The 17,663-nt window shown below is 37.0% G+C and overlaps 1 protein-coding gene across 3 annotated transcripts in view; it reads right to left on the reverse strand.

Moving 5' to 3' along the window:
* Positions 1-17,663, reverse strand: part of LOC150080059 (protein turtle-like) — an 886,305-nt gene that overhangs the window by 31,862 nt on the left and 836,780 nt on the right. For all 3 annotated transcript variants that reach the window (XM_090381137.1, XM_090381139.1, XM_090381138.1), the window contains one exon: positions 9,458-9,745. In XM_090381137.1, coding sequence (XP_090237263.1) covers positions 9,458-9,745 — 288 coding nt within the window. The remainder of the gene's footprint in view (positions 1-9,457; positions 9,746-17,663) is intronic.

The following is a 17,663-nucleotide window of genomic DNA, read 5'->3' on the forward strand; positions in this document are numbered from 1 at the left end:
TTATCTTCAGATAAGGTAACGTGCTTTTAGTTTCTCAAAGCTCCTTTTTATATATATTATTGTGGAAAATATAACCAGAATATGACGAATTATGAGGAATTTAATGAACTTTGTTTGGGAGTTGCAGCACTGTCAATATAGTATAATATATATATTATATTTGCAGGAAAAAATCCGGAAAACATCGGTAGATAAAACAAGGTCATAAGGCTCGAGAGATATTTGCCCTAAAAACACGTATGGAGATAATTTTTATTATACGTTTATAAAAAAGGTTGAAACACTTTTAAAGTTCCTCGAGATATTTCGACTGATATTTTATTGGTCTTAGCGGTTAATCCACAAACTCCAATTCCAATTTCTGTAGTTTCAAAATTTCAGAATAGTTTCGCATTCAATTTTCTGTAGCGGTTTCCTAAATATTTAACATCCGTATCTTCCTTGGGGAATCAAAGTATTCTCCATTTATGGAGATTTATATTATTACTCTTTGCCGTTGTAAGCACCGAGATCCACCGAGTTCTTTAAAGAGAAATTTAAAGTCAGAAGTCCGATATCCGTATAGATGGGAAAGTTATTACTATTCCAGGTACAGTAAATGGAACGCAGTGCTAAAATTTTGAATTTACCCCCCATGTAATTCCCCAATGAATATAGAAACCCGTTTTACGATTACCATAAATCAGAAGAGCTACTATGGGCAATGCTGAAAATAATAATAAAAAAATACATCACTTTTTTTAGAGTTTAAATACAATGCACACTTTTGAAGAAAAAATCATTCCAATATCATTTATTTACACCTTAGTAGTGCGAAAATAAATGGGAAAATATGCTACGTATAAGCCATTTCGAGAAGATTTAGAGGTGGTGATTTGAAAAGATTGTGGTTTGAGGCTATTTTCTAACTGGAACAGATACGATTGCCTTTTAAAGGAAAATATGCAAGCATTGGAGCATCCGGTTATAAATTTTATAGATAAATCCTTTATTATTATTAGAACTCTGCTTTTTTTTATCGAAAACTATATTTCTTATTTTCCTCCCATGCTTTGACAGATTTCATTTATTCGCAATTAAGGAAATTCTAGAATTAAATGTTTAAGTTGGTGATTTCAAATTTGATTCCATTACTGTACATTTTTTCTCGCTTTTCAGATTAGCAACCGCAAATGTCGGAAAATACCGCTGAAAATGTCATTAGCGATCAAAATTAACCTTGAATAGCAAGCATGAATGATTTAAAATGATGAAAAGCCTTTGACGCTTCTTGGAGATATGCGTTTCACTTGAATGAGAGTCAGAGAGAAAGAGTTGACTGCGGTAATTTTGATGTTCGCGTATCATTTCAAAACCGCAGGTTTAGAAGGAATGCCGACTTGGTCATCATCTGTAATGTTTCCTAAATGACGAATAAAATACCATCGGGGGATGCAAAATATTCAACTGTTTGGTGTGCTAATGAAATGAGAATTTCATGGATAAATTTGGCTCGAGTCGTTTGAACACGTCAACCACGCACGCATCGTTTATTGCCTCGGAAAACCGAGCACAGGCGCTTCGGCAATTAGGAGATAATTAACAGGGCTGGTCGAAAACAATTAAAAAGAAGTTTCTGCAAACATAGGTCATAATAACGGAAGTTAAGGTTTACTTAAAGTGGACAAAAGTTAAGGTTTAGGTGGAGCTTGCACACTTCTGCAACGGGAACTGAAATCGTGCACACAGATCAAGTAACCGATTCAAAATGAAAATGAGTACAAAATGTATTCCGATAAGTCAATATAATTTTCTTAAAACAGGGCATTCCAACCGCGGTCCACGCATTTCGATTTTGCAAAAAAAGAAAAAAAAGAGCAAGTAGATCTGCATATCGTTCCATGGTTCAATGGCACCTAATCGCCGTATGAGCGATTCGATGCGGTGGAGAGTAAGCAGGATGGAATTCGAGCGAATCACAGGTAGCCAAGATCTTTGCTACAGTTCCAGTGGAGGGTTTATTCAGATCGACAAGAGTCATAACGCCAGAAGGCTGATATTTCGAAATTTGTTTTCCAAGAGCATGTATGGGCTGCTCTACCGAGGCAAATTGCCAGTCGTCAATTATGTCCCGGAACCATGTAAACATTTAAACGACTCTCCTAAAAGAATATGCTTAGACACCACCAACCTATATACTTTCATCAACAGCATAAGAGCCCGCTGTCACTTCCTTATCCGAACGTAATCTAGTGTGTAACAATAACATAATTATTTATTTGCGAAATGAGAAGGTAGTCATTTCAGTTTGATATCATTGCCTTTTTTTAGTATTTTCAAATTTTTCTTCTAAAAATAAATTTTAATTTTAATTTTAAGATTTTATTAATTAAAGTTAACCGACTCTTTATGAAAACGATTTATAAACTATTCCTTACTTATGCTTATGACAAAACCTATGAATTCATAAGCCGATGTCATTAAATAAACAGCAAAAACTGAAGGTATCATGCAAACACTTTCCTGTCAGAACCATTTTAAAATGACAAATCGTGAGAAACGTTCTTATAAGTTGTGGAAATATTTCTATTTTCTTGTTTGGGGGGTCCAGTTGGAGAGAAAACTATTCCATATAAAAATAATGAATAAATATTTGTTTTTTTAATTTGAAAATAATAATAATAACAAACTGTTTAAAATCCGGTAACCAAAGCGATTGAGAGGTGCTGGATTTTAGAAATGTATATACGTACATTGGTTGAGCAATTGAACATGCAATTCAACTTAATAACAACTGTACACATTTTATAATGGCGGTCTTCTCCTTTCCTCTATTTTTGCTCTTTCTTCTATGCAGTTTAAATCCTGACAGCTGGATTTAAACTGCATGGCTAATGCAATGTTTTTAATTCTCACAGCTAAACAAACTTTCCTTTATAACGAGTTACCTAGTACAGCACAAATTTCAACAGATAGCTTTAGATATCCGCTAGGATATCTAAAGCTATTAGATATCTAAAAAATTTGGAGATCCGCTAGGTGGCGGAAGTTGACTAACTGAGGAATTATGTGCTCCGCTTTTTACCTTAATTTAGTATGGATTAAAAGTGTTAAACTAGTTGTAATTGATATCAGTGGGTAGCTCTCTTCTCCAGCTTTTGAAACAAGTATGAACAGAAGACGAAAGCATGCAGGTAAATATGATTTCTAAAGATTAAATCTGCGAATACCTGATCGGACATTTTCTAGTTCGTATAAACGCAACGTGTCCGCTTACCGAGGGTAGTCTTTCGAAATCACTACAAGGTCATACCTCCCGCTGTACTTCCCCTTAATAGGTGGGCAGAAAGGCTTTAGTAAAGTTACAGTAGCTCACTATACTTCTTTTGCCCTTAGGGAAAGAGCGACCTTAAAAGCTAAAGGGAAACACATGTCTGGATTACAAAATATGGAAAAACAGGGATCAGAAGCAACTGATCAAATATGTAATATATGCCAAAAAGTGAGCAAATGCGCTATTAAATGCAGCGGATGCAAGGCGGTTATTGGAAGATGTTGCTCCTCGGTGGACATAGCTCGACTTAATCGAGCTAGGAAGAAGAAATTTCTTTGTCTAACTTGTAAATCCAAGAAAGGGAACGATGGGGGTGAACGGGTAAATAAGCCATCTAAAGAAGAGTCTAGCGAAGGCGAGTCGGGCGATGACGCCTGCAGCGAACGCGAGCCTACGGACTCCTCTCAAGGTATCTGCTCTGGGATACCCGAAGAACCAATTAATGTCATAGGTGACTCGATAACGGAAATACTAGGGTGCGACGCATGTCCAGATGACTGCGAACATCGGAGACTTCTTAGCAGAACCCAAGACACTGAAAAAATGTCAAACTTCGTTGTACAGCGTGTTGCAGAAAGCCCTCATTGCAATGGAACTGAGAAAAAACAACACTGCGGCTCGGAACCCTACACAAGTAATCACGAATATTACTTAACAGAGCTCCTCTCTCCGATGTACAGGGCCCTACGTGAGATCCAAGAGGAGAACAATGAACTAAGGGAGCAAAACATTAAAATCAGCAGAAGTCAAAAGTTATTAGAGGAAAAATTGAACACACTATTAGCGCAGTTACAACTAACGGATAGAAAAATCGACACTGCTGTACTAGCTATGAAAAAACAAGAAAATAGGGCCCAATATAAGGAGGCGGATAAGGCACGAACAGATCAGCATACGCAGACATCCAAATTACAGAGGGATACTAAGGGAAAAGCAAGAAATGATAGGAATAATAACTTTAAAAATGAGGGAGGCGAGTCACTACTGCGTCTAAGAGTGTCAAGATCTGAAATCTCCACTGAGAAAGACCACACGACTAGGCCAGAAACAAGAATAGACCTCGCAAATGCTAGTCCCCTCTCCCTATCAACCAATGACAACCCCCAGAGCACATTGACGACTGAAATAAATGCTGGGTTTACTAGACAACCTACCTTTGCGCAGATTGCGACCATTAGACAGAAGGCACCGCAACAGAACAAGACGAGTGAATCTGCCCCATCGATACCCTCTCGCGCAAATCAATCCATGTTTGAGAACAATCTCGCGGACTATAGGGTTCAAAAAACGAATCAAATCAATGATGAGCACAATAGAACCGAGACCACAACTAATCGTGTTGCGGGACACAGTCAGAGGCTTGCCGACAGATTTAACATATCCTCTGTACAAACCAGAGGAAAGATATTTATTTCAAGACTCAATCCGCAGACAGGTCCAAATCTTATTAAAGAAATGTGCGACAGAGGATTGGGGATGGATGTAGAGGTCAAGCAAATACGCACACGACATCCTGCATATTCCTCTTTCATACTCTCCTGCCCACTAAATAGTGAAGGACGGCTCTTGGACAGAAACATCTGGCCATTAGGAACGCTGGTGAAGACATATAGAGAAAGGGCTGGGAGGCCCACAATTAGGAACAGCACCGCGAACCTACGAAGAGCCCAATAGCAATCAACAGTCAATTTTTCTCTCGCAAAAGACTCGAACCGGATCATTATCTTCTTGCAAAACGTAAGAAGTATATCGAATAAGCTACACGCACTACAAACCTTACTACTCAACTCGGAGAATGACTGCGTATGCTTAGTTGAAACATGGCTCCATAATAATAGACACCTGGACGCCCTTGCACACTCCTCCGGTTACAACTGCATCGCAAATGGAAGAGAGGGTAAAAGAGGAGGCGGTGTAATGATTCTTTTCAAGAAAGGATTTTCTGTAGTCAAAGAACTCGAGGCGCAATCGAAGAATTTCGAGGCTATCATTGCCACTCTTGGCAAGGAAACGAGGAGATTGCAATTAGGCGTAATATACCTACCACCGGAACACACTAAAGAAAACAGAGCCGAGCTTCTTACGTGGCTCACCTCAAATCTGAGCACGAACACAGACACAATCATAATGGGGGACCTCAATATGCCACTACCAAAACATCGGGAGGCAAAAAGCGAGTTGGACGATACAATGAATGCTTTAAACATGATCCAATTGAAAACACCAGCAACAAGAGGAACTCAGTGCCTAGATCTCATATACTACAATACCCCAGATATAAAGTTGAGGAATAGCTACATGAAATTCACTTCGGATCACCAACCGCTCACGTGTGAAGCCACTTTAAGAAGAATCCGGGACATCCGCCAAACTGGTCCGCATCCAAAAAGCGATACAAAGATACTTTTCTCATCAAAATATATTAAAAGTGACGTCATTCTGAAACATCTGATGGCATATAATTGGCAAAACCTATACCTTTTGGGCACTGATGATGCCTTATCAGCGCTCTCACAATCACTCATGCATATGGCTGAAGAAGGAGCATCTAAGGAAATTAAATTATCAGACAGGGCAAAGCCCTGGTTCAACTCACAGTTGAAAGCAATCTTCAAAAATAAGCAAAAATTGTTCAGGAAATGGAAAAGAACTAGACATCCAGAGGACCACACCCGGTACAAACATGAAAGAGCACGGTTCATGAAGGAGAAGAAACGGGCACACATAGATATGGCTAAAGCAAAACTAAAAAAAGGCAAAAGAATTGTCAGCAAAAAAAACCTCGCGCATAAAATGACTGAGGCATCCTTTAAGGAATGGACCGAAGCCACTTTCGGAACACCCCTCAAGGAAAACCAAATTGACAGCGAAGCAAACAATAACAGGATACAAGATGTAATCAAGGGGTTTAAGGAATCTATCAATAGTAATCGGATTGTCACTAACAATGGACATCTAAAGGAAATCAGTATTAGCAGAGACAACTTAAAAAGTGCAATCAACAGCCTCCCAAATAAAGCAACAATTGGGCCAGATAATTTCCCACTATTTATGATCAAAATCTGTAGCTGTTACATCATCGATGTACTACTACACATATTCCAGAGAATTTTGATGGAGGAGAACTTCCCGAAGCTGTGGAAAAGCTATTTTGTAAAACCTATCCCCAAAATAAAAAACCCAAAATCTGCAAAAGACTTCAGACCAATCGCTATCGGATGCTCATTGCAAAAAATCTTTGAAAAAACAATCCTGCACACCATCATCGAGCATTGCTTTAAGCACAGGCCAGAATACCTGCACTCAGTACTTCCGCAGAGATCGACCATCACCAACCTCATGGGGACACTGCTAAGGATCCAGCAAGCACTAAACAGTAAGCAGCAGGTGGACGTAGTCTATTTAGATGTGGCATCCGCGTATGATAACATATCCATCCCAGCTCTCATAGTCATTTTGCGGGACTACTTCCACATTACAGGAAATGCCCTCCATTTATTAAAGAGCACTCTTTGGCGCAGACAAATTGCGGTGACAAACGAAAACATGTGCGCAACGTATGAGGTTGATAAAGGTGTCCCGCAAGGCGGAGTATTGTCTGCCACACTTTTTGCCATAGCCCTCGAACCCTTCTTAGCCCAGAACAAGAAGCACTTCATCACATACGCCGATGATATAAAATTTTTTATTACCTCAGGAGATCAGAAATCAGCTGACTACCACAACCAAGTGGCTAATACTAGAATAAAAGAACTTCAAGAGTATCTAGATTGTATCGGGCTGCAGTTGAACGAAAAAAAGACGGCACAAATGACTTTCACAAATAAAATAAAGCCAAACAAAATGGCAATATTTGTGAACGGCATCCTCGTCCAAAAGGCACAGTCACACATTGATCTTGGTCTCAAGTGGGACGAAGGCCTGACCTTCCGCCCGCACTTCGCATACATCCGTAACAAAACATACGCGGCGCTTTGGGCAACCAGGCAGGAGCTCACCGGTATTAGAGACCCCGGTCTGATGAAGCAATACATCAACAGATGTGTTACTCCTATTCCCCTATACGCGGCACAAATCTGGTCTTCAGCTCCCGAATGCAGTATCAAAGCCTTTCTAGGACTCGAATACTGGCTCTTGAGATGGCTGAACAGAATTTCAGCTAAAATTTCAGCTAAACCTTTTACCATCTCAAGAGCTATACTATACTCCAATTTAGAGGTCACACCCTGGAGACAAACAATAACGTCAAGGAACATAATGACCCTCGCTCAGCTTTTAACGGGACGACTGGACGCACCGAAAGCCCGAGAGTGGATAAAAATACCCGGCGAAAAACCAAGAAGAGTTGCAGAAAAGAAACCACAACTGAAATCGGCATTTACGCAGTTAGATAGCCTCGGAAGATTCTTTCCAGCAAACACCATCCAGCTATTCAACAACCTAAATATCAATCCTGAAAAGCTCTGCAATTGCAAATCCTACAGAAAGGAAGTTCTCAGAAACTCTTACTTGCAAATACAGATGTAATTAAGGATACAGTTCCAGCACCTTGTTCGGCCAGACACAAGCCACTGGGATTTAGGAAACCCGACCTCATCAAGAAATAGATGTCAGGATTGTCATACCTACACAACTCTAATCCCACAGAAGAAGACGACTGCTGGAAATTTGAACTTTCAATTTTTTTTTTTTTTTTTTTTTTTTTTTTTTTTACTGTATCGCAGTCATTCCTGTGGTTACAAATGCTGTACGTTGTTTGGCTGTAAATATTTGTGTTTGTGTAAATACGGTGAAACTATCACTTGTGTCTGTTCAAGCAAAAGGTATGCTTCAATTGTCATGGTATTAAGTTCTTACCAGTTTACGGTAGTAAGTAATTAATAACTGAAATATTCTATATTCCAGATAATTATAAATCAGATATTATGTATTTCATGTATTTCATAACTGTAACATATTTGTATGTTTTGTAACATAGTTGTATATGTATGTTCACCCTCTAGCCTGTGGCTGTAACCGGGTGTTCTCATAAGAGAAATAAATTGATGATAATAATAAATAATAATAATAATATATTACAGTTCTGATTTCGTATACCACATGGCAGCTCATATCGAACAACTTTAAAATTGTTTAGTCGCTAGAGACCACTAATGAGAGACCAGATAGTCCTGAAACAGGCTACCATAGAAGTAAGAACTTTTAAATATGCAATGCATCTTTTGGAAAGGTCATCTGTCTGTCTAGGGGTCAATGTCCTCTGGAGCAGCTTAGTTGGCACGTTGCATCGCGTTTACCACAGATTTAGAGAGATCTTAGTTCGATTTCAATAAGGATTGGAGGAATTCCAAAGTCCTTTTCAATCAGAACTTTACTCAACCAATATCAGGTTGAAGAAAAAGGGTTTTCCCGTGAGTTAAGCTGGGTTTTACAGCCCCAGTGAATGCGATATTTTGCACTAAATTTATACCCATGAAAATTTATAATTTTAATTAATTTTGATATTATAAATGAAAGATGACGCTATTATAATTTGATTAATCTGACGGTTCCATATCTTTTTTCTTTTTTTTTTTTTTTTAATAACCTTGTTGAAAGTATTTCTAGTAAGATTTATGCCCCGTTTCAAATAATGACTCCAAGTAAATATGCCTGTTATCCTTGGAAGTCAATATTTTCTGTACTCGCTATAAAATGTCTTCCTTGGCAAGTTTTAAACTCCTTTTCTCATTATAAAAAAATATATTATAAATATTCGTATTTGAAATGGATGTCTCTGAACTGGAAATTTTCGAAATCTTTTTCTTAGCGAAAGCAAACGCGTCATAATATTAATTTTCACGTTCCTTCCTAATATTACTATATTTACATTTTTACAGATCATATTTTAGGTTTTAGAAATATGCTTTATCATATTTAGAAATGCAAAATGGAAACAGATAGCGCTTTGGCTGATTGATAATGCAAGATAAATTCCAGTCTGAGCACTAAAGATTAATCTTCGGGTAGATTGAATTTTATTTATTCTGCAGTACTTTGCTTACACTTCAGGTGTTTCTGAACTGGAAGGGACAACCTAAAGTCTATTTAATATGCAAGGAAATAATATTAAAAAGACATCTTCGATAATACTTATTCACTTACCAGCAGCTACGATGGTAAATATGCACGCCTCTCGCTGTTTTCCAACCTCGTTGTTCCCCCAGCAAACTAAGGAGCCGTAATCTTCCTCCGAGTGAGGCATGTAGGTGGCGGTACTTCTGGTCTCTTCGTTGGAAAAACTAATCACATCCATACTTTTTTCGGAATTGTTAAACCTCCAGTGGAATGTCACATCACCAGGGTCAGCATCCAGTTCACAGATAACACGGACTGTTTCATGTCGTCCAACACCGTATATACTTCTTGAACCAGGTCTGCACACAGGAGCATCTGGATTGGATAAAAATACCCCTAAATATGAAAATTCTCTGTAGAAAATTGCTAATTGTTAATAAAACATTTAACTTAAATTTTCTAAATTATAGAAATTTATTTAATAGCTTGCCATCGATGAGTAATTTAATTTACACAATAATCAATGTGTAAAGTCATTATAATACAAGTATTTAATAAAATATTTTCAGGATTTCTAATCTTTTGCTGGTACTATTTGTTTTTTTTTTTTTAGTTCTTGGTACTTTTCCCAGCACAGGACTGTATAATGAGGTCAGGTGCATAAGTGCACGTGCCTTAAGTGACCGGGGTTCATGGCCCGTGACTGCTAAGTACGGTGCTGTTTCTTGTATTCTCACTCTATCTTGTGAACTCCTCTGACTGTGTGGTCGTCCCGGAGTATAAACAGAAAATTTATTTATTTTTATTAAAGTGAAATGTGTTACTTTATATTTTAAGAGATTTCCATTTTTTTTACTTACAGTAGAACCCGGATAAGAAGTTTTCCGAGGGAGTGGAGGCTTTAGAACTTCTTATGAGGGAAAACTTCTTCTTCGTTTTTATTATGTCATATTGTGAATGGCTTCACAATAAGTTGCCCTGATATTGAACTGCCTTCGACAGCGGATTCTCGAATAGGCAACACTTTACCTGCAGACTTATTGATAATAAGATCTGGGTTGAGATATTGTCTGAAAAGAGTCCTTAACAGTGAAATTGTGAGCGACCGGTCATGCTCGATGGGGACGGGGTTCAATTCCCAACACATGGCTACTGAGAATAAATGATGAATAAGTGAATATTTGGCAAGATAGATGGAACTGTTCTGAGAAAGGCAGAGAGATGTTTGTGTTTCTGCCCGCCGTCTCGATAGTAAATTTTAAATTGCGGCCCTGCCTTCAATTTGGTTTGAATGCGTGCTTTCTCCTCACGGGGAATGGCTTGAGTTCCAGGCTAAACCGGTTTGGCTTGGTTCCAACAGTCTCCAACAAGTAATTGTTATAATTACTTGTTGGAGACTGGTCCTTACGTTGTTATAATTGCTATTGTTATAATTACTTGTTATAATTGTTATAATTACTTGCTATAATTGTTATAATTACTTGTTATATAATTGTTATAATTACTATTGTTATAATGACTTGTTATAATTACTTGGATTATAATTATAATATTATGTTAAAATTATAATGTTATATAATTATAATTATAATGCGGATACCACCACCTAGAAGTGGTATCCGCCGAGAATAAGTAACATTATTTTTCTACAGTGGCGAAGCATTGCTTGTTGGAGGTAGTGCGATATAAGGACAACTCGTTGTGAAGGCATTCATAATATGAGGTGTTAAAAACGATGCTAGTTCACCTATTTCGCTGGTTTACTACGAACTAAAATGATGCTTGGCACTAACGTGTTCGATTACCAAATTGTTTTATAATTTTTACTATAAACAACAATTTCTGCATTGAACAAATGTATTAAGTGGGAAAACTCATTATAATAATACACCATATATTGTTTATCACGTATTTCTAATGTAGGAAAGCTTTTTACCCGGGAAATTCTTAAGCGCGAAAATAATACATTACAGTATATACAGTTGAAATTGGAAATTAAGAAACGAAACCTAGTACAGGGGAAAACTTCTTATGTGGGAATTTATTATCCAGATTCTACTGTAATTGAATATTTTCACAGCTTTTTTGTAATAGTTTATTTATTTGCACCTTTATTTTCACTTGGAGTTTAATAAAACTGAAATGAACTACGTATCCCACGGATCTTCTCCAATTTATTAAAATAATCAAATAGCAACAGATATCTTGGATATGTTGTGCAGTCAACATTTCTGTAATGCACTTTACTTACTTCCTACTGGATTTTAATAAAATGTGAAACACGCATTTCAGAAATCTTACATGATTAATAGAATAAACAAACGGTAAAGTATTCATTACAGGCTGGCCTAACCCGGTGGTGCACCAGATAGAATTAAACGACGTCTTGCACATGCATATTTTAAGAATAATAAACTTGTAAGTATAGCGCTAGCAACAGACATTAATTATCTACAGCGTGATGTAAAGACACACTGGTTATCCCTAATCCGAGATAACTTTACGAAGTGAATAAAGTACTAATTTATAGAAGTACTGGTTGAAATTATTATTAATTTCATTCGGTAAAAATAGCATAAAACTCTGTTTTTAACGAATAAATTATTTAAAATTAAAAACGAATAAATTATTTAAAATTAAATATATTTTATTCTAAATATTTTTAGATCAGTTAAAATTCATTCAAAATTCAGCAATGCATAACTCGAAGAGTATTGATCATCTTACATTCTCTTTGGGCTTGTTTGCTCAGAGAGATTATTTTTCTTGTGCTGTTCTTCATTCTCACAATCTCTATTTTGTACGTGTATTTAATAATTATTAACTGAAGGGAAAACAGGTAAAATTATGCTCAGACCTAGAGTCCCCAATAAACCATTAAATAAGAAAGAATTCTTTCCATGAATATCTTATTTTCAAAGTTCATACGTAAAATCATGAAGCATAAATTCTAATTGAATTATTAAAAGCCTACATCTATTCACTTTTAATGAAATTAAATTATATATAATTTTATATAGTTCATATCTCGTATTACTAAGAGTAAAATGTGGATTGGGCTATCTAGATGCTCATCAAAAATACACACCAGTTAAAACATTGTGGCGACCTAATTAATGTATATTGTCGTCGTCCTCCTCCTGTAGCCATTACTGCTGCCACACGGCTCAGGCGTGGGCTGTATAAAATCTCTGAACTTGCAAGAGGTAGCGTACAGAGGCCTTGTACCATGCCGCCAGGATTGCTGTAGACGTGTGATAATTCGTGTGATAGATCCAAACGATCGGATCAGTCTACCACGTAATCCCAGAGATATTCCATGGGATTCATATCTAGCGATTTGACAGCCAAGGTAGCATCTGGAAGTCACTTTCGTATTGAGCGAACCACTCTCGAACGATACTGGATGTGGCAAAGAGCATTAACCTACTGGAACAGACCTGTGCCATCCGGAAAGACTGTCACCATGAAGTGGTGTATACCGTACTTGATCAGCCACAATTGATAGATAGAGATAGTGTTTTTAGCATTTGAAGTGCGGTCTAGGGTTATGTGGTATGAGGCATATATAAGGAGTTCCCTGAGGTATGAGGGCTCCAAGAGATTCCCACAACAACATCCACCATACCAAAACACTGCTTCCACCTTCCTGTTTCTGGTTTCTGTTGGACATCGTAGTGATTGCTCTCCACAGTTGGTCGCCGCATCCCCCTCTCCAATTACCTGTCCACACAGCATTGCAGCAAATGGCATTCATCGGCAGCATTGCATTCATTGTCAACGAAAAGGCAACGTTTTCCAGCCGTCAGTTGTCCAATTACACCGGAAGTCCATACGGAGGAGGGTTCGTTGGATCGTAGTCTTGGCAACTGCTGGTCGTCCCCTGGTTAAAGTCCATGTTCAGCAGTTCGACCGTTTTATGTCTATCAGCTCGCATAAGGCGGGACAGCGTAAGTTAACCAGGACCATCGATGATACATGGGCGCCCGCAATTGGGCTGGCGACTGCTGCTCTTTCCGTCGACTCTAGGAACACGTCAACTCCAGCACTCTGCGAACAGACCACAAGGTTTTCAGTTTCCTTCATACTGCCGACCTTCAACAGGTACCCCAACAATCGTCTCTGTTTTGAAGTCCGTTAGATCACGTCCCTTGCCCATGTTGATCAAGTACTTTGAATGGATCACATGCCATAAACATGTAGTATCATATTTACCGGTTCAAACCGTGACATGTATGCCACTAGGCGGGGAGGAACGCCCGATTGCTAAAACACGGGGGTAGCTACTGTATAACGTCTTGACTGAACAAGCAGTTATAGTGATTTACTTCAGAAAGTGCAAAAAATGCAGTACTGTATTTATATGTTGGGGAACCGAGGTGACAAACTCCTAAGTAAGACAACTCAGAAATAATCGAGCAGAAATGGATCCCAATTATGTTACTCGCTATTGTCCTATCATTTTCGGAATATCTTAACCACTAACTATTAACTTATTAGATTATATAATTCAATGCGGGAAATTAACGGCGTTGTCAGCTTTCGTGTAATGCGTTTTATACCACGAAGGAATAGTAGACTAAACGCAAATCCTGCGTGGAGATTAATGGGCAAATACAAGGGAACAGCATGATTGTTAGATCAAATTTCGAACTGCCATCCACTACAAAGAAGCCGAGAATAAATCACTCAGCTAACACCGACACATCGCAATTGATTTAATTTTCGGACTTCTCCAACATTCTGTGCAGCGCAATAATTACAATCCTATTCAAGTTCTCAAGACGATCAAGACTGTAACACTCTAAAGGGAATCCTCGTTGAAATACAACATTTTGCATACAATCAAATACTCATAAATCATGCCTGTAATAGCTGAATGCCTTTAGCTTTGACAATAATAGATTTAGTTTCTATTGTGGATAGTGGAATTGCTGTAATGTAACATTACGAGAACCTCACCTTTATACGAAAATCTCTTTCTGTCTGATAATTTCAGCAAATGCAAGACTAAACAAAAAAAAAAAAAAAAAATTAAAAGGCTTGGAGAACGTTCGCTTAAAAGTATATACAACAAGAATAATTCTAATTTACTAATTTTAAAGGTATTTTACATTTCTTTTCTGATTAATACAATAACACAATATTATAATTCACGATTTTTATATTTAATAAACTGATAACAACAAAGAGCACATGAAAAAGTCACCAATTGGTATGCGCAAATCTAGAACATTTCTTCACTGCGCATCTGCCATATATTGTACATTTATTCCTCCAATCAGTACACAGCCATAAACAATATCCAGTGTTCCAGACGCAATATGTGAAATATGGATAGCCTATGTGAACGTTTGTATGAAGAAAAGAAATAAGAATTACCAGCTTTTTATTTGTCCAATTTTAATGAAATTTTAGAAGACGCTGCAAATGTTTTTAAAAGAGACAAATATAAAATTTCAAGAAAAGCCGTCCAGAGAGAGTCCAGTCATTACTTGAAGAGGGATGAAAAGGATGTTTTATACCGAATATCTTTAAATTAATGCAACTTGTTGTAACCTAAACTTTCATTTAATGCTCGACAATATCTTTAGAAATAAGTTGTAACTTGAATGTACACAATTTGCATATGTACATATACATGAGCTTTATTTTTCTTTACATTCTACTGACCCGTCGATTTCAATTAACTTTAACCATGTAATATCAATCTGATATCGTGGACTCTCCCTCCCCCTCTTCAACTTCAAATCTAAACTTTTTTTTCAGCTGAATCAATGGTTAGTTTGACATTCCATTGCAGCCACAACCGCCCATGTGTTATCTGAACAATAAATATCGTATTTCATTCTTTCTGATTTGTTATATTAATCTTTGCTTTCGCGGATTGCACTCTTCGAAAATTCATTAGAATTCTTCATTCTATTCACTTAGTTTATTAATTATCGGGAAAAAGACTGGAAACGATCATTTTTCTTGTTAGCTCGATGCACTGCCATTCAGTTCGCATTCAAATTCGTTTGAAATTACTTCAGTGCATTTATCATTCTCGTTCAATAGTGTGTCACCTCGGTATCCTCATTAATGACAATAATGAATCTTTTCATTAGGTGGCTTGTGTTTTTGTTCCATTCTTTCCAACTCTTTTTAATTCTAGTTAAAATTCCTCACCTGTCTGAGAATCAATTTTTGTCATTCGAAAGTTATCAAAGCTTGCGGATGCATTTCTGTTTCCGTTTAATAATTGTAGAGAAATAGAACAGAACATCTGAACAGTATTTCGTAGGTGTGGGCTGTAACAATTAATATAATTTAAACAAGGGATGAATGGACATTCTGAATCAGTAAAATAAAGTCATAAACTTAATTAAGGCGAAACACATCATTTCAAAAGCAAAAATAAGAGATAAAGTTTAATTAAGTACACACTTTTGATAATCAACATGAATCCAGAGAGCAAATGGACATAAATCGTTCCCACCGTTTGAAATCCTATCATATTTACTTCTACTCTTTGTAAATAACATTGGAAGCCATTAGCAATCCTTGAAAATCGCTGCACAAATCCTATTCTCTCAATTTACATGGCGAGTGTCATCTTAGATTTCTTTATTTTTTAATAATCTGGTTGATCGCGACTATATTATGCTACTGAAGTTTCAGAAAATTGTTGGTTACCCAAATATTATGTAGTGTGGTAACGCACAGGTTTAAATGAAGCGGGGAAAAAGAGGTATCAACTAACATTGGTAAAGCAATGCACAAACAAGCTCAACGAATGTGAACGCGGACGGCCAGTGGCATGGAATTTGGTCGGACGTCAGGAAAAACCAATTTAGGTCTATTAGAGCTTTCCAATGACCAACACCTCAAAAACTGTGTTCACAACAAGGGCGCGCCAAATATTTGGTCGTTTGTCAGAAACCATTAGAGACACAGTTTCCAAAGAACCACTTAAGATGACTGAGTACGTACTGGAAGAGTTGCCAGTGAGCATTCTGTAAGTAAAGTGTTGCATTAACAGAACCCGTTGGGAAAATTGTTGTCCGCAAACCTTTTATCACGAAATTTAATACACATCGAAATAACTTGCTTCTAGTGGAGTTCACAAGGTATCTTTGGAACGACGAATCTTCGTAGGTTTCATCAAAATAAAGAATTTGTGTATGACATCAAACACCAGAAAATGTTCTGAAGAAGATTTTTTCTTCCCAACTGTGAACAAAGATGGTTGCAATCTGATTGCTTGGACCTGCTTGGATTGCTCTTCACAGAGTTCTCACTTGAATCAAAAAGCTCCACTGTGAAAGGAACTGGAAAAAATGCGAAGTCATCATGGAGAAAATTATCACTCTCCAAATTGGAAACTTCCACAGGAACGACAGAAATATTTCCGCTGACACAATGAAAAAAACTGGTGGAAAGCGTTTCATGAAACGCACATTGTGATTACAAATCAGAAAAAGGCACAAACTTATTAAAATGTTATTTGCAAAGCGATGTTCTCTATTCTCTTTTGTGTCCCAATATTTTTGGTGACAGAGTGCTCATTCGATATTACCTTGATCTTTAGAATATCGTATATCTGTTCTTAGATTAATCATAAGAGATATCACTTTCAAAATATCTGAAAAGTTTGATATTTATTTTTTTTATTGATTCGTTTTCCTTTTGAATTGTCACTTAATATAACAGTATGCTACTATTATTATTATTATAAATAGACTCTACTACTAATATTATTATGTTTGTATTATATTCATTATATGATTTTTTATTTATGATTCATTATATATTTACTACTTATTGAAATTCAAAGGACTGGATTTATTCAATAACTATTGCATAAATCCTATCCTTTACATGGTGTGCTAGTGCATTTTTATATTTTAATTGATGCGATGAATCTCTAGCGCTCGATGTTGCACAGCGGTTATTATCACGGTACACTTCCAGCGGGTGGAAAAGGTTCTGAGTTCGACACGTCAATGACCGGAGGAATATTTCTATGGTCTTTTCACTGAAAGTCACCTCTTGTGCATATTCCGTTCCTTATCAAAGAGACATTCCATTTCGGTTATTTGATTTTCCTTCTTCACGGATTTGTTCAACTGACATCAGCAGCTACAAGCCCTCACTATCATCTAAATCTATTATAACATGCAACTGTAAACGGAAAAATTAAAGTTAAGCCTATTTTACTCTTTTCTATTATAACTTTTATAGCTATAATATTATGGGTTGAACACTTGGCTTTCTCTCAACATCCCCCTTCTTGAAGTGATTAGAGGTA

This window comes from Mastigoproctus giganteus, chromosome 9, assembly GCF_048544385.1.
Source record: "Mastigoproctus giganteus isolate SK-2022 chromosome 9, ASM4854438v1, whole genome shotgun sequence".
In the NCBI taxonomy this organism is placed as follows: domain Eukaryota; kingdom Metazoa; phylum Arthropoda; class Arachnida; order Uropygi; family Thelyphonidae; genus Mastigoproctus; species Mastigoproctus giganteus.